The sequence below is a fragment of the Vigna angularis genome, chromosome 2 (assembly GCF_016808095.1).
Source record: "Vigna angularis cultivar LongXiaoDou No.4 chromosome 2, ASM1680809v1, whole genome shotgun sequence".
In the NCBI taxonomy this organism is placed as follows: Eukaryota; Viridiplantae; Streptophyta; class Magnoliopsida; order Fabales; family Fabaceae; genus Vigna; species Vigna angularis.
The window spans coordinates 41,227,903-41,252,952 of NC_068971.1; the positions used below are offsets into that span (position 1 = coordinate 41,227,903).

A 25,050-nucleotide genomic window follows, 5' to 3' on the forward strand; every position below is an offset into this window, starting at 1 on the left:
CAGGGTACCATCCTTGTGAGATTGCATATACTTGACCTTGAACTCCAAAGCGTTGAACCTCTATTAGGGCACAAAGGGAGAAATGTATATACCTGTAACTCTCACACTGTTTGTTCTTTTTCAAAAAAATAATAATAATGACTTTGCATTCTCATACCATGCATGCGTTTTTGTTCATCATATTGTTTTTACTTCACTGTATTTTCATGCATCATATTCATACATCATTGGGTGACGTGCTGGTTTTAGGGGAAATCACAGGTGTTCACTTGAGGTCTCACTGGATGGAAGTTGATACGAGTTCTGGTGCCACACCACAGACTGGTTCTATCATTTTAAGGAAGAAACCCCGCCTGAGGATTCATGGGGGAAATCTGTCAGGGCTCATAAGTTTAGGCAAACGACTAAAGACCATAAAAGGAGGAGCTTTCAAGAAGAGGTATGGAGACTTGTTGAGCCTAATGGAAGTTGAGGTACAGTTGCCTGCTATCACAGCCCTAGCACAGTATTACGACTCTCCACTAAGATGCTTCACCTTCCAAGATTTTCAGCTGGCGCCAACTGTAGAGGAGTTCAAGCGCATCCTAGGATTGCCACTAGAGGGTACCACTCCGTACCAGCATTCAGAGCATCACACCGCTATCCCTACCATTGCCGCTATAATGAAAGTACCTCTCAAGGAACTTGAAGACAGGATGGTAACAAGGAATCAGGTACGTGGACTGACACAAGGATATTTGGAACAGTACCTACACCATCTGGCTGATAAGGAAGACTGAGAGACTTTTATGGATGTGCTAGCTCTCACCATATACGGCGTGGTTTTATTCCCCAAAATAGAAGACTTTGTGGATTATACCGCAATAGATGTCTTCGTGGCGAGAAAGACGAGATTGGAGAATCCTGTGACTGCAGTCCTCGCGGATGTCTACGGGACCATGAGTTTTTGCCATGAGAGGAAAGGGAAGAGAATTCTGTGTTGTTTGCCGGCGCTGTATGCATGGATGACTATGCGTGTATGTAAAGGGTCGGTTGATGGCAGGTGTTCGTCAGAAGATCCGTCACACCAGGGGCTTAAAGACAAAGGGGGAAATGAGTGGGCCCAATTCTTTGCCGGTTTGAATGGAGGAAAAGTAAAGTGGCGTTTTCCTTGGCTTGCGGTTAAGCCCTCTATCTATCATTGTGGCAACTTTCCCAATGTACCCCTCATAGGTACCCGATATTGCATCAATTATAACCCTGTGTTGGTTCAAAGGCAATTCGGACATCCCATGAAGGGGGCACCCTCACCGGACTACCTCACAACGCTATTCATCTATTATGAGGATGGACACTTCACTGAGACACTGAGGAAAGTTAGAAGTGCTTGGAAAAGCGTTGTGCGAGCGGAAAGGGACCTAAGGCTGGGAGTGGTGGACAGCAAAGTTAGTTATCATACATGGATCCTGGAGAGGGTGAGGGAAGTCAAATTGCCTTTCAAGCCAATCAGTGATCAGCCGGTTAATGAAGAGCCCTCCCGAGACCTAGAGAGTGAAGAGATGAAAGAATTGAAGGAAGAAGTAAAAAAATTGAGGGAGAGGAATGCTAGGTTAGGAAAGGAATTACAAACTGCGCGCAATGATCTTATTGATATGAGGAATGGCAAAGAAGAACAAGCACAGGCCTATGAAGAAATTGTCAGAAATCAAAAGGCCGAGAGAGATTACACATTCCGATTAAAACAAGATCTTGCAGCCGCAAGCAAAGAGCTGGCCATGAGAAGGAAAGAAAAAAATGCGGCGTTAGAAGAGGGAAAACAGTGGAAGTGCCTCTACGAAGAGGCCAAAAGAGATAAACGAGAGGCCTTGAAAAGGCTAAGAGAAGCGCAGATTCAGGTAGAAAGAGCGGGGCACGAGATGAAGGAAATGGCCATGACTTTTGAGGCGGATATGAACAAGGAACGTTGGAAGCTAGCAGAAGCAGAAGAAGAGCATCGAACTCTTATAAAACAAATGGAGGAGTATATTAAGGAACAGGAGGAACGGTGGAGGTCGACAGAATTTGAAGGAAGGCATCGGGCGTTGGTGAAGCGAATGGAAGATCACATCGCAGAGCAAGAAGAGGCTGTGAAGCACTGGAAGGGGAGTTTTTCTCAATTGGCTATGTTGGCAAACAGAGCAATTGAGGACATCCCCAAGATGGTGTTGGCCGCTGAAGCTAGTACCCACTTTTGTAACCCGCCGGAAGAAATCAAACTTTTTATTAATCATTGTAAATGGTTGGTAGGCGAGATGAAATCTTTCATCGTTCGAGCTTAGGGGTGATGTGTAAATGAGACTATTGTATTTTGTGCCTTTAGGCAATGTATTGAACTGAATTTTTCTTTAAATGAAAGGTGCAAAATGTTCGTTTGGTACCAACTTGTGTTAATTTCCATCATTGATGTTATCGTGATCCTGTGATTTCCACCCTTCACTAGCATGCATCATATTTTTCTTTAGCATATCTCATTCTCATCTAATTTAATTCGATTAAAATAATAAAGCAGTACGAGTGAGGGACAACGGCTAAATTTCCACGACATCCCTACAGAACCCGGGCCAATTCAAGAATTATGGAAGATTGGGAGGAAGCCCACGAAGTTATCAAAGCCGATATCAGTCAGCTGAAGGACCAGATGGGTCAGATCCTTACTGCTCTAGAATCTCTTAAGACTGCGGGAGAGTCCTCGTCAGCACGAATCGAAGGGAATATCCCCCCTTATCCCCCAAAGCTTAACGCTTTGAGCCCATCGATTTCGTTCCCGATGTATGGCCTTCCCCCAGGATACACTCCCCCTATGGGAGATTACTCGGAAGCAGAAGATGCGTCTTTCTCTTTCCCCCAAATCATCAGTGGACCGCCCATCGGTACTCAGGGCCCTGTCCTAGTTTCGGCACCCATAACTACGAATGAGTCGACCGCAGTGGAGGGAACGCGGGTAACTGTAGTGCCACACGTAATGGTCAAGGAGGATCCTTCAGCCGGGGGTGCGCCGCATACCACAACAGTTAGGGGATTGGATAGCTTCGTTGGAACTAAAAATAAGTTGGAACTTCTGGAAGAAAGACTTAGAGCCATAGAAGGAGTGGAAAGCTTTGGGTTCGGAGACGTTGCAAGACTGAGCCTGGTTCCCGGGGTGATGATACCGCACAAATTTAAAACGCCGGAGTTCGAGAAATACAAAGGTAATACATGCCCGAAAAGCCATCTGACCATGTACTGTAGAAAGATGGCTGCGTACGCTTACGATGATAAGCTACTCATCCATTTTTTTCAAGACAGTTTGGTCGGGGTAGCATTGAACTGGTACACCCATCTTGAGCCGTCTCGAATCCGTTGCTGGGCGGACCTGGCAGACGCCTTTATAAAGCAATATATATACAACACGCACATCGCACCGGATCGACTGCAGCTGCAAAATATGTCAAAGAAGGGCAACGAAACTTTCAAGGAATATGCCCAACGGTGGAGAGAGTTAGCTGCACAAGTTGAGCCGCCTTTGTATGACAGGGAGGTGGTGGCAATGTTTGTGAACACTCTCCAGCCGCCATTTTACGAGCACATGGTCGCGAATGTATCTGCTAATTTCGCCGATATCATTATAATAGGGGAACGGATAGAAATTGGGGTTAAAAGTGGGAAAATTGCATACAGTTCGCCCGCAACTGCGAATTACAAAAAACCCAATTTCAATGTGGGAAAGAAGAAGGAAGGGGATGTGCATGCAGCATCGGCAATGCCTGCGTGGGGAGGTCGAGCTCCCACTCATAGCTTCCGACCATATGCGGGGCAACCCCCTTATGCAGCCAATGCGGCGTTTGCTCATCAAGCCAGGCCTCAACAACAACAGGGGTATTGTCAACCGCCATTACCCTCAACTGATACTTGGAGGGCTGGGGCAATTGCAGGGCCAAATCAGAATGCGGGCCAAAACGCTTACCCGAGAAGGAACCAATTTGTTAATTTCACCCCTATCCCTACAACTTATACAGAATTGTTACCCCATCTCATCAAAAGGGGTTTGGTTGTCATTTGCCCGATGAAGCCCGTGCAACCTCCGTACCCTAGGGGTTATGATGCAGAAGCCAAATGTAGTTACCATGGGGGAGGTGTTGGTCACTCAACTGAGAGGTGTCTGGCTTTTAAACACAAAGTACAGACTTTAATCGACTCGGGGTGGTTAAAGTTTGAAGAAGATAAACCTAGCGTCGAGACTAATCCGCTTGCTGGGCATGGGAGTGCCTCGACGAATGCCGTCGAGAATGAAAAACATGAGCTGATAAGATACGCGGATGAAATCCAAAGTTCTAGGAAACTTATCTTTAAGGCGTTGATAAAGGTGGGCCTTTTAAAAGGCGATTGTGACGAGGATGTAACATGCGCACTTCATCCAGACGATGGACACTCTATTGAGGAATGTGGTGAATTTGAAGATATTTTACAGGACTTGCTGGATAGAAGTTTAATGCAAGTACGCTGCAAGGATAAGGAGGGTGAAGTGTTCGCACAAATCGGCGGGGAATCCGACGTGACTTTGCCTGAGCCATTGGTGATCCATTTCACTAGAACTACCCCTGTGCCAGTGACTGAAGAAAGGCCGTCTGTCATCATTCGGGCGCCCTCTCCCTTTCCTTACAAAAGCGAGAAGGCTGTCCCTTGGACGTATGAAGCACGTGTGTTAAATGAGGGAAAAGGCGCAGATTCGGCCGTTGAGAACATAACAGGCGTAGGTGGGATGACGAGAAGTGGTCGAATCTTCGCGTCACCAATGGTGACAAAAGAGGGGACCAATAATAATGAAACAACAATGACCGCGAAGGCTAGGGAGGTCTTAAAAGGAAAGGGCGCGCAGGTAGAGGAGACCCCTAACGAGGAAGAAAAGAAAGAAATATCTGAAGAAGAGGCCTGCGAATTTTTAAAATTCATTCAACAGAGTGAGTATAAAGTAGTGGAGCAGTTGAATCGCATGCCCGCTCGGATTTCCTTGTTAGAATTGCTTATGCATTCTACCTCTCACAGAAAGTTGTTGATGAAAGTACTCAGTGAGGCTCATGTCGAGCATGGTATTTCGTTGAACAAGTTTGAGGGCATCGTTGGCAACATCATCGCTAATAATTACCTCACCTTTACTGATGAGGAGATACCCACTGAGGGGAAAGGTCATAACAAGGCTCTTCATGTCTCAGTGAAATGTTTAGATCACGTTATAGCGCGTGTCTTGGTGGACAATGGTTCCTCTCTCAATGTCATGCCAAAATCGACATTGGAGAAGCTACCATGTGATGGAATACATATGAAGCCAAGCTCTATGATTGTGAGGGCATTTGATGGCAGTAAAAGGGTGGTGATGGGAGAAATTGAATTGCCTGTTCAAGTCGGTCCTTGTGTCTTTCAAGTGACCTTTCAAGTTATGGATATCCTCCCGGCTTATAGTTGTTTGTTGGGTCGCCCGTGGATTCATTCCGCAGGAGTTGTGCCTTCCACACTACACCAAAAGCTGAAATACGTCATGGGAGATAAGCTGGTGATTATATCAGGAGAGGAGGACCTCCTTGTGAGCGGACCATCGTCCACGCGATATGTTGAGGTGGCCGAGGAAGCTCTTGAAACAGCCTTCCAGTCATTGGAGATCGTGGGAAATGCCTATGTGGAACCATTCCTAGTAAGCCCGCATTTGTCACGTGCTTCTATCATGATGGTCAAGGTCTTGCTGAAAGAGGGGTATATACCTGGTAGAGGTTTAGGCAAGCATGGGCAGGGGCGAACTTTCCCCCTAAAGGTCGTTGAGAATAGAAACCGATACGGTCTAGGTTACAAGCCCAACAAAGAGGACAAACGAAGGCTGATGGAAGAAAGGAGAGAGCGCGGTCTAGCTCGTGTAGAAAGGCGTGAACCTCAGGTGGAAAAGATTGGTATTCGTGACATCAAGGAGAGCTTTCGTAGTGCTGGATGGATCAACGCGGGCCATATAGCCGCCGTGGAGGATGAAGATAGCTCTGAATGCTCAAGTTTCGTGCGGGCTTGCTCCCCAGCTGCACCACTCAACAATTGGGAAACTCTGAGTCTACCCGTGATGCTTAATATGAATGAAATGTAATAGTTTTAATTAATCCTATAGCTTCACCCGGGGCTTTAGGATTCAAGACGTACGGGTTGACGTTTAGTTCTTATGCTCAGCGTGATAATCAAATTGTGTTTGTTTGTGTTTTATCATCATTTTGCATTCGTCATTGGTTCTCCCTTTTATTTATTCTCTTTTTCATAAATTCAAATAATGCAGATATGACAATGAAATTTTCGAAAATAACAATGTCGATATTCCTAATTTTGAGCACCCTGTCGATAATACGGAAGATGATTACGAATATGATCCGGAACCCTCTCCAGAGCTCTTGAGATTAGTGGAACAAGAGTCTAAAGAGATAAAACCCCATCAGGAGGATGTTGAAGAGCTCAACTTGGGAGAGGAAGGAGAGATAAAGGAAGTAAAAATCGGCACTGGCATGAAAAAGGAAGTGAGGGAAGGGCTGCGAGCCCTACTAAGGGAATTTAAGGATGTGTTCGCTTGGTCTTACAATGACATGCCAGGGTTGGATACCGATATTGTGCAACATAAGCTCCCACTTAAGCAGGAATGCCTTCCGGTCAAGCAAAGACTAAGAAGAATGAAACCAGAAATGTCATTGAAAATTAAGGAAGAGGTACAGAAGCAATTCGACGCAGGATTTCTGGCTGTGGCGAAATACCCACAATGGGTGGCGAATATTGTACCGGTGCCTAAGAAAGATGGGAAAGTTCGAATGTGCGTCGACTATCGTGATTTGAATCGTGCAAGTCCGAAGGATAATTTCCCGTTACCACACATCGACACTTTAGTTGACAATACAGCCAAGTACTCGCTGTTTTCATTCATGGATGGTTTCTCGGGGTATAATCAGATTAAGATGGCGCCTGAGGACATGGAAAAGACGACCTTCATCACTTTGTGGGGAACCTTTTGTTATAAGGTGATGTCTTTCGGGCTCAAGAACGCCGGGGCAACATATCAAAGGGCGATGGTGGCACTTTTCCATGATATGATGCACAAGGAGATCGAAGTTTATGTGGATGACATGATTGCAAAGTCTGAATCGGAAGAAGAACACGTCCTCAACTTAAGAAAGTTATTCGAGAGATTGAGAAAGTACAAACTGAGGTTAAACCCGGCCAAATGTACGTTTGGAGTAAAGTCTGGAAAATTGTTGGGCTTTATCGTCAGCCAAAGAGGGATAGAAGTTGATCCTGACAAAGTAAGAGCAATAACGGAAATGCCGGCGCCCAGGACAGAAAAGGAGGTTCGAGGGTTTTTGGGTAGATTGAATTACATTGCTAGATTCATCTCCCAATTAACTGCTACTTGTGAACCATTGTTCAAGTTGTTACGGAAGGATCAAGCTGTGGTGTGGAATGAGGATTGTCAGGCCGCTTTCGAGAGAGTCAAACAATACTTACGGAACCCTCCCGTACTACGCCCACCAAAGCCAGGAAGACCACTCATTTTGTACTTAACTGTATTGGAAAGGTCAATGGGTTGCGTATTGGGTCAACATGATGAAGTTGGAAAAAGGGAGCATGCAATATATTACTTGAGCAAGAAATTCACAGAGTGTGAACAACGATATTCATCGTTAGAGCGAACTTGTTGTGCATTGGCATGGGCTGCTCATCGCCTAAGGCAATACATGTTGAGTCACTCTACATGGTTGATATCCAAGATGGATCCTATCAAGTTTATTTTTGAAAAGCCTGCTCTCACTGGAAGGATAGCTCGGTGGCAGATGCTATTGTCAGAGTATGACATCGTATATGTTACTCAGAAATCCATCAAGGGTAGTGCTCTAGCAGAATATCTGGCTCATCAACCCATTAGTGATTATCAACCAATGCAACCTGAATTTCCCGATGAAGACATCATGGCTCTACTAGAAGAGAACAAAGAAGACCGAGACGAAAAAGCATGGACAGTATTATTCGACGGAGCCTCGAATGTGATGGGACATGGAATAGGGGCAGTGCTTGTTTCTCCACGAAAGCAGTATATACCGATGACAGCAAGGTTGTGTTTTAATTGTACGAATAACATTGCAGAATATGAGGCTTGTGCTATGGGTATTCGGGCGGCAATCGAATCTAAGGCAAGAGTTCTAGATGTATACGGAGATTCAGCTTTGGTCATCCACCAGTTGAAGGGAGAATGGGAGACTAGGGATACAAAATTAATTCCCTACCAGGTTTACATCAGTGGATTAATGGAGTATTTCGATTCCATCACGTTTAACCATATACCTCGAGAAGAAAATCAATTGGCAGACGCCTTGGCTACCTTGTCGTCAATGTTTGAAGTTGACCAAGATGCAAACTTACCAATGATTAAAATGAAAAGTCATGTAGAGCCAGCATATTGTCATTTCATCGAGGAGGAATTAGATGGTAAGCCTTGGTATTTTGATATCAAGCATTATCTTAAGACACGAGAATACCCTGAGAAGGTGTCTGAAAACGATAAGAGGTCGCTAAGGAGATTGGCTGGCAATTTTATCTTGAGTGGGGATATTTTATACAAGAGAAATCACGACATGGTCCTCCTCAGATGCGTGGATGCAAAGGAGGCTGAGCTGATATTGAGAGAAGTGCACGAGGGTACTTTTGGCACCCACATGAACGGGCACTCGATGGCCAGGAAGATATTGAGAGCTGGTTATTTTTGGCTGACCATGGAAAGCGATTGTTGCACACATGTGAGAAAGTGTGAGAAATGTCAGAAGTATGCGGATAATATCAATGTGCCACCCACTACTCTGAACGTGTTGTCTGCACCATGGCCGTTTTCGATGTGGGGGATAGATGTCATCGGAGCTATAGAGCCGAAGGCGTCAAATGGACATCGTTTCATACTAGTCGCGATCGATTACTTCACCAAATGGGTGGAGGCTGCTTCTTATGCAAACGTGACTAGAAAGGTGGTGACCAGATTCATAAAAAGGGAGTTGATCTGTAGATACGGGCTCCCTAACAGAATTATCACTGATAATGCCACTAACCTGAACAACCAGATGATGACAGAGTTATGTGAGGAATTCAAGATTCATCATCACAATTCTTCTCCTTACCGTCCAAAGATGAATGGGGCGGTAGAGGCTGCCAATAAGAATATTAAGAAAATTGTACAAAAGATGGTGGTCACCTATAAAGATTGGCACGAAATGCTTCCTTTCGCTCTACATGGATATCGCACATCGGTACGAACATCAACTGGGGCAACACCTTTCTCGCTTGTGTATGGGATGGAAGCAGTACTTCCGTTTGAGGTGGAAATTCCATCCTTACGAGTGTTGATGGAAACCCAACTAGAGGAAGCTGAGTGGGTTCAAGCTCGATTTGATCAGCTCAATTTCATCGCAGAAAAAAGGTTAACGGCAGTGTGTCGTGGACAATTGTACCAAAGGAGAATAAAAAACGCATTTGACAAGAGGGTGCATCCAAGAGAATTCCACGAAGGCGAGCTGGTGTTGAAGAAGATCTCGCCTGTACAAAAGGATCATAGAGGCAAGTGGACCCCGAATTATGAAGGGCCATTCGTAGTGAAGAAAGCATTCTCTGGCGGGGCACTAATTCTCACGAGGATGGATGGAGAGGAGTTACCATTACCGGTTAATTCGGATGCGGTCAAAAAGTTTTACGCATGATGATTCCGTGATGGGGGAATGCTGTTAAGGGATATTGACATGATCTTTACAGTTCGTTGTACTCTGTGTTATTTCATTCAATAAATACTGCACGGTTTCATTCATTTTTTTGTTCGCACGCTTATTGAAATATTGCATGTCGCGCTGAGCTTTTAGGTAAATAAGGGAAAATAAAAGAAATGATAATTAAGCACACATGAGTAAAGGCATCGCGGGTATTTTCGGTTGGCACAAGCTCGTTCATGAGGGATGTCGTGGAAGACTAAAAAAAAAGAGAGAGAATAAAAATGCAGATGTTGAATTCGTTGTCAATTAAGGTGTCTAGGACATAGTACGTTCTAAAAAAAAAAAAAAAAAAAAAAAAAAAAAAAAAAACTTGAAATGGCAAAGATGTGGGGTCTTCTCCTGATTTAGGGTTTCCGGGGCGACTTGTATTCATTTCTCGTTAAAGCATCCTCTTTCATATCGCATTGAGCCCATAACATTTTTCATTTCCCTTCAAAATAAAGGATTGTCGTGAATATAACACTGGGGGCAGGTTGGCCTGGCCAAAATTTTCCTCACTTGCACTAGTAGGGTGATCCTCAAATCCCTTGAGACAAACAAAAGAACTTTCAAAAAGGACTCATGCTGAGGTCACCCAATCGTAGAATTAACCTTTTGAAAATAAAGCAATCAGAGTTCAAAATGATGTGTGGCCTCCTTTCTTTATCCAAAAAAAACACACTAATAAATCCATTGTTACCCTGTTTGAGCCAAAGATAAATCCTTTTCAAAATTATCCCCAAGCAGGGGTTGTCATCAGGTAGGAGTCAACTCATGATGCAAATGAAGAGTACTCAATGACTAAACGAAGAAATTTCATCAAGAAGAGTGAACAAAGAAAAAAAAAAAAAAAAAAAAAGGGACAAAAAATCACAAAGTGATGAAAAAAAAAATGAAAAAATGGAGTTCAAAAAAAAAAAAAAAAAAAAAAAAAAAAAAAAAAGCAAAGTGCTCAAAATGTCAAATAGTTGACACAATGCTAGATGACAACCCTTGTTTCAAAAAAATGTATCTGATAAGCATTCATTTGGACCTTTAACCCTTTCTTTTGATACCTTCTAGCCCTAGCCACATTACAAGCCAAATAAAGTCCACACGGATTGAATAATGTTTGCTCAAATTTTCATAAAGCTTAATTTTGCGATAATGTGTGATGACTTGCAATTTGTCCAAAAATTGAAAATGAAAAAAAGTAATGTCTCAGGAAGAAGGGATCTCTTTGCCAGCCGGCCAGCAGCATACGAAAGAAAATCAAACCAATTGGGGCAGTCCTTCCTACCCAAACCTTTTCGCCTACACAGCAAAGTTGGGGCAGTCTTGGGGGCCTTACACATTTCCACGCTAACCATACCTCCCTAGGTAAGGAGAACACAAATGTTAGCTCCACATACAATCATTCAGCTATCTACTTCTTGTCCATATTTCTCCTCACCTTCCCGGGTTCAAGCCCAATTGGATTGCAGGAAGCGATAAAGAGAATTTGAACTCATGGTCACACCTTCCTCTTTCTCATTAGAGGGCTCACAGTCTCTTGCCATTTTCTCTATGGTTACGTTTTGAACGTACATCAAGTTTGATGACGATGTTTGACAACGAGTTCCAAACATGGGCAGTCTAATTAAGAGAAGGGTGCTAAAAAAAAAAAAGAAAGAAAAAAAGAGAGGAACAGGAAAAGAAGGATGCGTGTGTTCATGCATTCATGCACCCTCATGACATTACATCATGCATTTCGTAATAAGCAAGGTATTTTTCGAAAATCCTTAACGCACAAGAGAATTTCTCAAAAGGATAGTACAACGATTTCAGTCCAATTTTTTCAAAACGACCCTCTGCATGGCAATGGTCAGTCCAAATTTTTCAAACGACCATTTGCATGACAATGGTCAGTCCAAATTTTCCAAATGACCCTCTGCATGGAAATGGTCAGTCCAAATTTTAATTTTTCAAATGACCCTCTGCGTGGCAATGGTCAAGTCCAGATTTTAATGACCCTCTGCATGGCAATGGTCAGTCCAATTTTTCAAAAACGACCATCTGCATGGCAATGGTCAGTCCAATTTTTTTCAAATGACCCTCTGCATGGCAATGGTCAGTCCAAATTTTCCCAAATGACCCTTTGCTTGGCAATGGTCAGTCCAAATTTTTACTTTTTCAAACGACCCTCTGCATGGCAATGGTCGATCCCCATTTCAAACTTTCCAAATGACCCTCTGCTTGGCAATGGTCAGTCCAAATTTTTACTTTTTCAAACGACCCTCTGCATGGCAATGGTCGGTCCAAATTTCAAACTTTTCAAAATGACCCTCTGCTCGGCAATGGTCAGTCCAAATTTTTACTTTTTCAAACGACCCTCTGCATGGCAATGGTCGATCCACATTTCAAACTTTCCAAATGACCCTCTGCTTGGCAATGGTCAGTCCAAATTTTTACTTTTTCAAACGGCCCTCTGCATGGCAATGGTCGGTCCAAATTTCAAACTTTTCAAAATGACCCTCTGCATTGGCAATGGTCAGTCCAAAATTTTCAAAACAACCATCTGCAGGGCAATGGTCGGACCCGATCAAATTCGGATTTTTCACTCACCACCCATGGGGTGGGCACACCGTCCACGAGGTTGTCACACCTCATTGCTCTCAACTTTGTTCATTTGTTTTATTCCCCGCTTGTTTTTTTTCTTTATCTTGAAACCCGAACGAAATTAGTGTTTTTATCTTTACTTATCTTTTACTTTGATAATATGAAAACTCTGTTTGTCATATGATCTAGTAAAATCTAAGTAAAGAGGGGCAGCTGTCAACACTCAATTTCGTCCGGGTAGATTAATAAAATTTATTTGCAAAAAATATAATAAAAAAAAAATAAAAAAAAATAATAATAATAATAAAAATAAAAGGGGGGAAAGAAGAAAGAGCGTTCGGTCATACTGTTTATTGAGGACGTTCGTCCTCGGTTTCGAGCGCTCGTCTTATCACTGTTGCGACGTTCGTCCAAATGGTAGAGCGTTCGTTCATATAATCTGAGCGTTCGTTCGTTCTCATTTTGAGCGAGCGTTCGGCATTTGGAGAATCGCGACGCTCGTCCAAATAGTAGAGCGTTCGTTCATAATTTGAGCGTTCGTTCGTTTTTGTTTTGAGCGAGCGTTCGGCAGTTGGAGTTTTTGGACGCTCGTCCAAATAGTAAAGCGTGTTTTGAGCGTTCGGTATTTTGTCTTAACGAGCGTTCGGCATGGGTGGCGTCCCCATCCTCTGCCGCTCGTTCTCACTCGTAAGGAGCGTCTTAATCGTTCGTCCTGATGGTTCCAACTTTCAAACATTCGTCCTCTGGCGTTCGGTTTCGTCGTTCGCTCTGTGCGATCGCTCGTCTTATCACTGTTGCGACGCTCGTCCAAATAGTAAAGCGTTCTTTGAACGTTCTATCTTCTGATATACGTTCGTTCTTGGTTTCTGGACGTTCGTTTTTGGTTTGTGAATGTTCGGTCCGTGTGTTTCAATGTTTTAGAGGGTTCGTTCGTTTTATGTTTTGACCGAGCATTCGGCACTTGGGCTATTGGGACGCTCGTCCAAATATTAAAGCGTTCGTTCGATCTTTCTTCTGGACGTTCGTTCTTGTACCGCGACGCTCGTCCAAATAGTATACGTTCGTCCTCGGTTTGGAGCGCTCGTCCTATCACTGTTGTACCGCTCGTCCACATAGTTTTGAATGTCGTTCGTTTTTTACCAATGAGAACGGGCGCTCATTTTCCCTATTTGCCGATCGTCCGAATAGTGGTTTAGCTTGCGAGCGTTCGGTATGCTCAGTCTTTCCTTGTGAACGTTCGGTCTCATTTTGGGAACTGAGTTTTGAGCGTTCGGGCTGTATGGGTTTCTCTGACGCTTTCACTTTCTCGGTTGTCTGCCACGGGTGGCCATCTGGAGCTGCAAAGTGTTCTTTTACGCCATTCAAGAGAAGGAACATTCTTGGGAAGACATTCACGGGAACATTCTGGGGGAACACGAGGAAACCCATTATCTTGGGCTTTTCTTCTTTGGAAGGAGAACCTGGGACCACTACCACCAGAACCATTTGGGGGACTCCACGGATTGAAGGGGGGAGGACACAAAAGAAAACGAAGATCCTGATTCACTGATTCGGCAGAAGAGAGACTCCAACCTTTTTCTCCTCCCTCGCAAGCCACCATCTCAAACACCCGAAAACTCCCCTCCACCGTAGCCACATCAACCCCAACCTTGGATTCCTCTCACGAATAACCACCTCATCTTCACCTATTTCCAATAACCAATAGATACGGCCAACGACCATCACCATACCCAACATCTTGACCTCACAGCCAACGTCCATATCTCCATTGGCACCAGAGAGAGGAAGCCAAAGATTCAGAAGGGACACGGCAGCAAAGAGGGAGGGAGCAACTCGTTGGAAAAAGGAAATTAATCAAAGAGAGGAAAGAGAAGTCGGACGCGCGAGGCAGGCAAAGAGTGAACCAAGCTTCAAGAGGTAAGTATTGCCTTCCACCCCATGTCGCGCTGAGTTTGGTTAATTGACCTTGAACATGTCTCTGTTGTGTTGTTGCTACGTTCGCGTGTAGTTGCCGTTGTATATGTTCTTTGTTGCATATATTCTTTGTGCTGTGGATGTTTGTATACGATGATTATTACCAAACACCGTCGATTTTCGCTTCCAACACCCGATCTCTAACACTCGCGATCACCCAACCTCCAATCTACCCCACAACCAACTTCACCATTTTCATCTAAAACACCTCTGAACCACACCCATGATCACCTCCAGCGGCCCAGGGGCACTGATTCCCTCTGCTTCTTCATCCTGACCTCACGCCCTTTTCATTTTCTCCCATCATCTCCAATCCTTGATCTTCAAACCCAGATACCACAACCTTCACACTATCACCCATTTCCATATTCCAACTTCAAGTTCAATTTTAAATTCATCTCTTCAACCTGCAAATTGATATCCCTCACAATCATACGCACCCGACACACTAGTAATTTTCAATCCCAGCAAAACAGCCAATCCAATCAATAAACAAGAAAATGGGAAAAGGGTAGTGAGGACGCCGGGGAAGAGACGAGCTCCGGCGAGCAGCAACGGTGAAGTTGGGCCGCACGCGAAAAAGAGCCCCAGTCGCGGCCATCTGGATCCTGTTGATAATGACGGTGGGGCTGGATCCGGAGAGAGCACGCGAGAAAGGGAAAGAGCCCCAGTGACGGCCGGCGACCAGTTTGGCAAACGCGACGCAGAGGCAAATCGGCGGTGGCTGGGTCGCGATGGCTGCGGCCCGACGGCTCGGCAGCGACGCGCAGCGGTGCGGGTGAACCGGCCACGGACTGACGGTGACCCGCAGTGGCCGGTCTGGCGGAGGCGGCAGCGTGCGGAGATGACGCTCCTCGTCGGTTGGCTGGGGGAAGAAAGATCTGACCGTGTTTGTGTGAGATGGAAGAATGAAGAGAAGGGAAATGAACCCTAATGTGCTGAAGGGATTTTGGGCTGGGTAAAAAAAAAATAATAATAAAACTAAAAACAAACTTTATTCGCACCCCCACTTCCCATTCACACCCACTTTTGTTCTGCACCCCCGTTGCGCATTTGTGCACCCCCAGTTTTGTTTTTATTTTATCATTTCTATTGTTGTTATTGTTTTTATTGTTTTTATTTGGTTTTATTTTATTTATTTATTCTAAATATCTATTTGTTTTAAAAATAAAATATTTATATATAATTACAAAAATACGTTTTAAAGGTTAGGCACACGTGTGATCGCTCGCATCGTCCTTGTGCCAAAAACCTTTTCTCTTTCATAAATAAAAATTACAAAAATATTTTGAAAAGGTTTAAGCACACGTGCGACCGCTCGCGTAGGCCTTGTGCTGAAAATCTTTTCCTTTCCTTTTACAAAAATAAAAAAACACAAAAAATACGTTTTAAAAGGTTAAGCACACGTGTGATCGTTCGCATCGTCCTTGTGCTAAAACCTTTTTCTTTTCTATAAATAAAAATTACGAAAAATAATGTTTTAAAGGTTAAGCACACGTGTGATCGTTCGCATCGTCCTTGTGCTAGAACCTTTTTCTTTTCTATAAATAAAAATTACAAAAATATGTTTTAAAGGTTAAGCACACGTGTGATCGCTCGCATCGTCCTTGTGCTAAGAACCTTTTATCTTTCTTAAATAAAAATACCAAAAACATATAAAATCTTCAAAAACTAAAAACATCAACAATTTCGAACAGCAAACAATATAGCCTTGCCAGAACTACGTGATCCTTGATTCTCCATCAAGAGTGGAGATACGTAGGAGCAAGGCTAGTCCTTGTCAGGTTCACTTCCCAAAAATCCAAAATCATTTCAAAACAAATTTTCAAACAATTTCCAAACAAATTTCTCAAACAGTTTCAAAAAGAACTACGTAACCCTGATTTCTCATTTTGAATGAGAATACGTAGGAGCAAGGTCAATCCTTGTCGGGCCCGAAAAACTAAAAAATATATTTTGTTTGATTTAGAATTTTATTTTAGGGACTAGTTAAACATTTTGAAAACCACATCATATTCGTGCATTTAGTTAAAGGTACTGCCTTCGGGCAGGCGTTGTAGGGTGCTAATACCTTCCCTACACGTAACCGACTCCCGAACCCAAAATCTGGTTTTCGTGGACCGTGTCTTATTATCTTATGGTTTTTCCGTAGTTTTCCAGAATAAACTATGGTGGCGACTCCAAATCTCTTTTCCAAACCCGTTTCTTTTTGGATCGTCGTCTCGTCGCGATTCCGGTTGCGACAATCTCCTTTGTATAAAAAATACACATAAAATAGTTTGTTTAATGAAGAAAATAGTTAAACCTAAAATACAAACTAAAAAATAACAATAAAACAACAAAAAATAAATAACTGAAAATAAAAAATAAATATAAAATATCTAAAACATCTAGTAATCTAAAATATATAATCGTAAATAATAGTTTTTATCTTGTCATTTCCATAATTCAAAGAAACAATTTAAAGGTACAATGAAGGAATCAGTAAGAAGTTTTAATAAGTGAAGAAGATAAAACCAGTAGAATCCAATGCAAGTTGTTACATATGACATGACTCATGTGGCCTTGCATAAAAGAAGTCAAGTCAATAAAGAGTTTAACAAAGGTGGAAACATAAAGTGAAAAACGACTTTAAGCCTATAGTTGAGGATGAAAAAGAAGTTGTCCAATGAGTGATGACTTTAAGTTTTATCTAGGCACACTAAAGATGTCTATGGTAACAACATCAGATTTCACAACAACAACGTCATGAAAATCGTAATATAATAAAAAAATTAGATTAGATAAATTCATCAAATAAATAACGACTTTACGACATAGTTTTAATATACTAAAAAATTAGGATTTTATGTCTTATGGAAATTCAAATCAACATGTTAATTTCGTAAGGGGTGAAAAATGACTAATTTCATCACTTTTTCTAAAACGAATATACTTTTATAAAAGAAAAAAAAACGTTTCACATCCCATCTTATTTTATTTATTTAAATGAATTTGAAATCAATATTTGACTGCATGTATCACTTTTTCAAAAGAACACTTAACCCATTAATATATAAAAATGACTAATTTCATCAATTTTTCTAAAACGAATATACTTTTATAAAGAAAAAAAAAGTTTTCACATCCCATCTTATTTTATTTATTTAAATGAATTTAAAATCAATATTTGACTGCATGTATCACTTTTTCAAAAGATTCTTAACCTATATAAAACCATATTAATATCATGTAAAGACATATTTTAGAATGTGAGTAAATAAATACATACATACATATATATAATGGTAATATATTTTTCATTTTAAATCAAATCTTCATGAATTTTTTTTTAGTATTACTTTAAAAAATCTCTTATTAAAAAAATATTTTGTATATAAATTCATATTCATATATTTTGTTTTATTGCCTATATAAGACTTTCTTTTATCCTAACAATATAATCTCAAAAACCTAGTTCACATTATAATAAGGATTATTATCTAATTATATTTTTATTATTTTGATCACATTGAATGTTAATATGAAAGTAATATAATACTCGCTGCAGGTTAATACATATATAAGCATTCGAAGTGTAACCGCGTTTGATCAGTTTCTGCACTGCATGTATAACTTATCACCCCCAAGTTAATTACGTTCAATTCTCATCATTGTTAAACACTGTTTCTATACGTTTAACACTGTATATATATATTTCATATCTGTTTCACGCCATTTTATACGGGGATGCTAAATATTTTTATCATCCAAACCAAGTTACTTTTCTCTGTTTTAAATTTATTTTTCATACAAACATACATTGCACTGTGAGTTATGCGTGTGCGTTGACTTGATGAATATGGATTTGATTCCGTTTGTCAGCATTATTATTGCTTGACTACTATTTTGGGTAACATAGAAAAATGCATGTAATCATGGTGGCACCGACATCAATATCCATTTTGTTATAAAGAGAAGCTAGACATAGCAGAAGAACATAAATTTAGGCTGTTATAAGAATGTAACACATTGACTAAGGATCATATGATGTCCTCATGCGGGCATTGAAATGTTGCTGCAGCTGGGACCCTGAGTTATGGCTGAAATCCATTTAGAACAATAATTGAGTTATAAGGTTATGGCAGCGCATGCTTTATAGAAGGACCCTCCACTAAAATCATCTTCAATAACATGCACACACTGTGGCCTACGTCACTATTACTTCTATTATTCTTCTCTTCAAACTGAGTGGTCGTAAGTTAAAAGCTTTTTCATGATTCAATTTATTTGCATAGAGTTAAAGGACATTCTTTTGTAAAGAATTGAAAAATTAAATTTATGCAACCCCAAATCCTACATTACGTTTTCGTTTATCTTTTATTCTTCTCTTATGACTAGGCTTTGAGTTGACAAGGGAACATGTGGTGCAATCTTTAGTGTGATAGAGTGTCATAATTAAAGTAATGCAAGAACATTATGGAGGGACATAATATTAGTTCTAAAAGGATAATATTTCGTGAGATAATTGAAATATTGTGACTAAGTTTTGGTAAAGGCTTGATTTATAGAAAATGATGGAAATGAAATATTAAAAATACTCATTTAGATATAATTAATGCTTTGTTTTGATAAGGAGGTTCTCATAATTTTCTTTGGGAGCTTGTTGTCAACAACGTTCTTCCCTTCTTTTCATGGTTTTGGTGATTGATAATGCAATAATTTCACAGATCTCCATACCTATGGGTAATTAATTTTCAATATAAACAATTTTTTTTTCAACAATCATAATGTGTATTTTTCAAGTTGCTAGAAGTTTGAGTTAAAGGTAAAAAAAATATATTAAAAAATTAGAATATAAGTAATGGAAAACTCATAATCGTAGGTCTTATCACTATAAGTATGATTAAGTTCTTACAAGAAGAACCATTATTAGAAGAAAAAATAAAGTTTTGCTTCACTTTGATCATCATGGAAGATGAAGGAGTAGCATAGGATTTAAGGTCATGTATTTGGCCATTTATTAGAGTTTTCTTAAGTTTGTATTAAAGCGTAATTAGTATAGGGTTTTTCTTAAACTAGACACCCAAACCAAGTGTAAAGTGTGTGTCATGTGTCATGCTTCTATTGGAAATGATTTGTCTTTTGTAGTAGTCACATTACACTCTAGGATTGAAGAAATTTTCCTTTTGGTAGTGACAACATGTCCCTCTACCACTAGAGATGATTTGTGACACTTATCCTAGAGGAGTAGTATTTTGGCTAAGGTGTGTGCTTTTAGGATTTTATGAGACATCATTCCCTATATAAAGAGGTGTCTCTGCCTAATTATCTTAGAAATTTATTAATGTTATGTTGCCAAAATTTAATCATACATTTTCTGGATCAAGACTAGGGCAATCTTAGAGGTTCCTCTAGTCACCTTCCTCTTTGGGTTGTCCCCACCTCTCTTGGAACCACCAAACACTACTCCACCACCACAATTTCTCTTAGAGGCCGTGAACTTTTACACCATTCATACCTTAACTCATCATTCTTAGACAATTTATTATCACTTTTCTGTATCATCCATCCAAGGAAACACTTCTCCATGCATATCTCTTAACTTTAATTCAACCTAGCACAAAGAGGTTACTATCAATCAATCTACAAAAAGCTTTAAAAAATTTAAAATGTCTCACAGTTGAAAAACTAGCTTAAAAAAAATGAAAACCTACATTATGTATAGATTCTTTTTAATTCCTGTTGCTTTTTTATTATTTTAAATAGTATATGATCAAGGTTCAGTTTCAACCACACCAATTTATTATAAATTTTATGAGAAAATTGGTCTATTCATACCAAGTTCATTATTCTGATTCGATCACATCTCTAATCCAGTAACTGGTTCGGACCACTTATATCACTAATTTCTTGTCCAATGGGATATATCAACTCATATGCACACTTGATATTCACCATAAATTTGCAATTGCAAAATTGTTCACTGTTGAATGAAGTTGAAATTTAACAATGACTTAAAGATGTGTGGTTCCTAAATTTCAATATATAGTTTGTAATGTGAGTACTTATGTCCTTAAAAAATATTATGCACTACTTTAAACACCTACTATATAATACGATTTTTATTATATTAAATCTGATTTACTAGTTTTTGGAAACAGGTGATTAATTTAATATTATAGTTAATTTTATATTTTCTATAAATACACACATAATTATGACGATAAACCATATCACAATGTTTTAAGCATTTCATTCTAGTTAAAAAGATGAAAGAAGATTTGACTTCCGATTTTCAAATATCAGCATCATGTGGGAACAATTGTCTATATATTCTATCATGTCTTCAATAAATAAATATTTAAATCAATTATAGTTCATAAAAAAATTATTTTCCACTTGAAATATATTTTCTTACAAATTACTATTGTGTTTTCCAGTTTTTAGAAAAAGGGTTTCCGTAAGTAGAAAGGTGGTAGTATAAAGTGTCTGTAGATTTTATGTACGAATGAAAATATGTTAAACCTAAAGGCACAACCACTCATAGTGCTTCCTTAATGGTCACTGTTTACACTAAATCAATAACATTTGTTGGGTGATGGCTACGGCTAGTCAATGGTGGTCGACATTATGTTTCTCAATGTAGTTTTTTTTTTCTTTTAAATGTTTTTTTCCCCTTAAACTTGTGTGTTTCGTTGTCAACTTTATGAGTGTGAGATATGAATATCAATGATAACATGTTCGTTTTATTTTGAAATTATCAGATAAAACGTGCATTATCTTTTATATTATTATGAATAAAACATTAATTTTGTTTTTTTTTCGATTTCTTAGTATTGCAATTTAATAGAAAGAAAACACCAAGTATTTAAATCAATTTGGCCACTAATTACACTATAAGTATAAGTTCTTAACTTTATTATTTTCACAAAAATACTTGTGATATTTATAAACTATATACTTCGAATTGGTTTTAATTTGATCAAGCTATTGTGATCAGTTTGTGGTAATATATAGTTTTACTTTATATATATATATATATATATATATATATAACACTTAAATGATATTGTATGGCATTCAAATAACAATTGAACTATAAGTTAAGAAGTTAAGGGTGTTTATTAGATTGAATTAGTCGATAATCCAATTCAACCTAATTAAATTGAATTAGTCGATAATCCAATTCAACCTAATTAAATTGAATTAAATTTAATTTATGATAGAAACAAAATCGAGAAAACTCAAACTAATTCAATTTTAAACGATTTTTGTGATAAGTTTAGCATGAGTAATTTGAAACACAATCTAAGACTTACTCTAATAGTTATATCATACACAAATTGTGTTATATTTTATTTTTATGTTTTCAATTTGGACAAACTTATTATGATTTAACTTATTGACTTAATTCAAGCTTTGAATTAATTAATGTAAAATTTGTGTTTTTTTAATTAGGTTGAATCTTCCAAATTACAATTTTTTTATAAAAGAAAGTCTTTTAAAATATTGATAAAAATAATCCAACTCAATTCAATATGCTAAAGAGTGGGTTACATTGAATTTAGTTATATATATATATATATATATATATATATATATATATATATATATATATATATATATATATATATATATATATATATATATATATATATGTATAAGTTATACCCAACTCGTTATTTTCTTTTGGTGAATAGAGTAATTAGTATATTCAAACCATACACACTTCAACGAGTGAACATCTATATTCAATGGCGGATCACGAGAAAATATATCGGAGATCTTTTTTTTTTATAAATGTATATAAATTTGAAGGGGTTAAAAATATGGAATTTAATAAAATTAGGAAAAAGATACTTTTATTTGTATATTAATTTTTGTTTATGTAAAAATTAAGCTCCTCCGCCGCTATCCATATTATACAGAAAAAACTTTTAACGTCACCCTTTAAACATTCGATCCTTAAATATCCAACGTAAAAAATGACCAGCGGCATTTTCTGTAAATAAAACAACCATATAGATGTCTGTTCTGGAGGGAACAAACGTCTAAAGCCATATAGACGTCTGATGTGGGGGAACAAACTTCTATATACTCATTTTTAAAATCTAAAAAGTCGTTTTTTGACTTCATTTAGACGTCAGATCCCGCCAATCCGACTTCTACAGCTATATAGACGTTCGATGTGGGGGGAACCGACTTCTATATACTCATTATTGAAATCTAAAAAGTCACTTTTTAATTTCATTTAGACGTCTGATCCCGCCAATCCGACTTCTACAGCCATATAGACGTCCGATGTGGGGGGAACCGACTTATATATACTCATTTTTTAAATCTAAAAAGTTACTTTTTACCTCCATTTAGACGTCTGATCCCGCCAATCCGACTTCTACAGCCATATAGACGTCCAATGTGGGGGGAACCGACTTCTATATACTCATTTTTTAAATCTAAAAGTCACTTTTTAACTCCATTTAGACGTATGATCCTGTCAATCCGACTTCTACAGCCATATAGACATCTGATGTGGGGGGAACCGACTTCTATATGGCTGCATTAAAACACCGCGAACGCGAAGTAGCAGTTACACGCACTTAATGTTCATCATCTTCCTCGCGTTTTCTCTCTACGGGTTACACTTTTCAGGTTCGTTTTCTCACTTTTGCACCATTTTAAATTAATTTTACTCTGATTACATCACTCTTTGATGCATTACCTTTCATTTGAACCAATTAAAATGCGTTTTCGTTGGGTTTTGGTGCAGTTTTGCTCGTGTCCTTAGGAGGCGTTCTTGGGCGGCGATTTCTTGCATTTTGCACTCCTTCAATTCTCTCCACTACATTTTTAAAATCATCAAATACAAAAAAAAAACGTACAATACATTCTCTTCAACTAAAACATAAAGTTGTAAACTTGAATCACCATGAGTCAGGAGCAACCCGAGAGGCATCAAGAGGAAAAAGATCCAATCAAATACGGCTACGTTTTAGATGTCTGATCTATAGTGTCAGACGTCTATATAGACGTCTGACCTGTATGGATCGGATGTCTATAGTCTGACCTATTGGGTCTGATGTCTCATTAACTTCACCCATATAGATGTCGGACAAAGATCAGACATTAAAAGTCCAAAATAACATACATCTAAAGCTCTTTTTACACTAGTGATAAGTCAATTGATAAAGTCCTTAAATTGTTGTAAAATAATTGTAGATTTAGTTAGTATGATGAATTATATATTTTATTGATTACGAGATACTTATATAATTAGGTGAGGTGCCTCTATTTATAAGTTTATATAACTATTTTCTACATCTTAATTATATGATGCGGTAAAAGCTAAAATTATTTTAAATAAAATATAAACTTAACTAGATATTATTTTATTTTTCATATGTAAATATTATATTAATCAACTCTATTAGTTGACATGTTGTCCAATATTATGTCATGAGGTCAACCGATTTCGTAAAAGTATAAATTTGATAATTAACTATGGAATTGTAATAGTAAATAAGATTAAAAAGGTAATTTGGTCGGTATTAAGTCGTCAGTTAGGTAAAAGACCTACCAAGATACTTATAAATATGAAGTGTAAGTAAGATATTTAATATTTTGATATTTATCATATTTATTGAATTTTGAATTAATAAAATACTAACTTGAGTGTAAAAATATCTTTAAGAGATAATCGATCGAATAAGGCAGCTGGAACCAAACTAAAGAAGATTAAAATACTTACACATAAAAAAGATGCAATCGATTGAACGGAGACAATAATATTTATGTATCCTTAACCTTACACAAGAAAATCATTATGTCATCTCTTTATTAAAACATTCATTAACCTTACAGTATAGAAGTTTTCTTTCATTGTTGTTCAAGGTTCCTCTTATTTTTATATTGATTTCCTATCTAATTAGGGTGATTTATTAATAAATGACTTTTTGATGGTATAATTTAAAATATTACAAATCCTTCAATCAACATTTTTTTAGTTTTTGGTAGGTTTTAGATTTTGCAAACAATAAATGAAGGTTGGGGAGCTTCAAGGACATGTAAATCACAAAAGGACAAAATGAATATTTCCAGAAAACCAATAGAGATACGTAAGAGAAGATAATGAGAGGCCACACTTAAACTATTTTGTTTTATGGAAAAAAAGACATACTTTTTGGGGTGTTGCTCCCTCCACCTCCACAGCCTTCTCCCTCCACCTCCCCAATTATTTTTAATTCCAATTATATCCTTAAAGTTAAAATTTTTTATTTTTATTATTTTATTATTTTAATATTTAAATATAAACTAATATACTGAAAGAGAATATGTTACTAGTAGCATTCTAAAATATACCTCTGGAAGATGTCGGGAGAGAGGCATTTTAGGATCTGATCTGCATTTAGCATGAATTATGGGACCTAACTGTGACCTCTCCATGCTTGTTGCTAATTTTTCTGTGGGTTGATACAGGTACGCAGCTCCTCTATACATCCACTCCTCCATTTCATCACTGTAAAACTCCTCAAAAGCCTCTTCACACAATGCACATCTTTTCTGCTCCTCTTCTGCTACCACCGCCAACTCTTGTTCATCTTTCGTTTCTTCTTTTCTTTCTGTCGGAAAAAAAGCTGCTACTGACTTCGTTCCCACTGCCTCTGCACCACTAAGCCACATCCTCTCCCTCACAAACCATTCACGACAGATTCTCTGCTTCCGATTC

At 38.8% G+C, this 25,050-nt stretch overlaps 1 protein-coding gene across 1 annotated transcript; it reads left to right on the forward strand.

Moving 5' to 3' along the window:
* The first annotated feature begins 2,593 nt into the window (after positions 1–2,593).
* On the forward strand, positions 2,594–9,754 carry LOC108336921 (uncharacterized). The gene is made up of 2 exons (XM_052872632.1): positions 2,594–6,114; positions 6,302–9,754. Exons 1-2 carry the CDS (start codon positions 2,594–2,596, stop codon positions 9,744–9,746), a joined length of 6,966 nt encoding a protein of 2,321 aa, XP_052728592.1. The 3' UTR covers positions 9,747–9,754.
* Positions 9,755–25,050: the final 15,296 nt, after the last annotated feature.

What these genes read in the sequence shown, in the direction of transcription:
- LOC108336921 (XM_052872632.1), top strand. Translation starts at nt 2,594, where the DNA reads ATGGAAGATTGGGAGGAAGCCCACGAAGTTATCAAAGCCGATATCAGT. An exon ending in ATGCTTAATATGAATGAAAT is followed by an intron (nt 6,115 to 6,301) that starts GTAATAGTTTTA and finishes CAAATAATGCAG; the next exon opens with ATATGACAATGAAATTTTCG.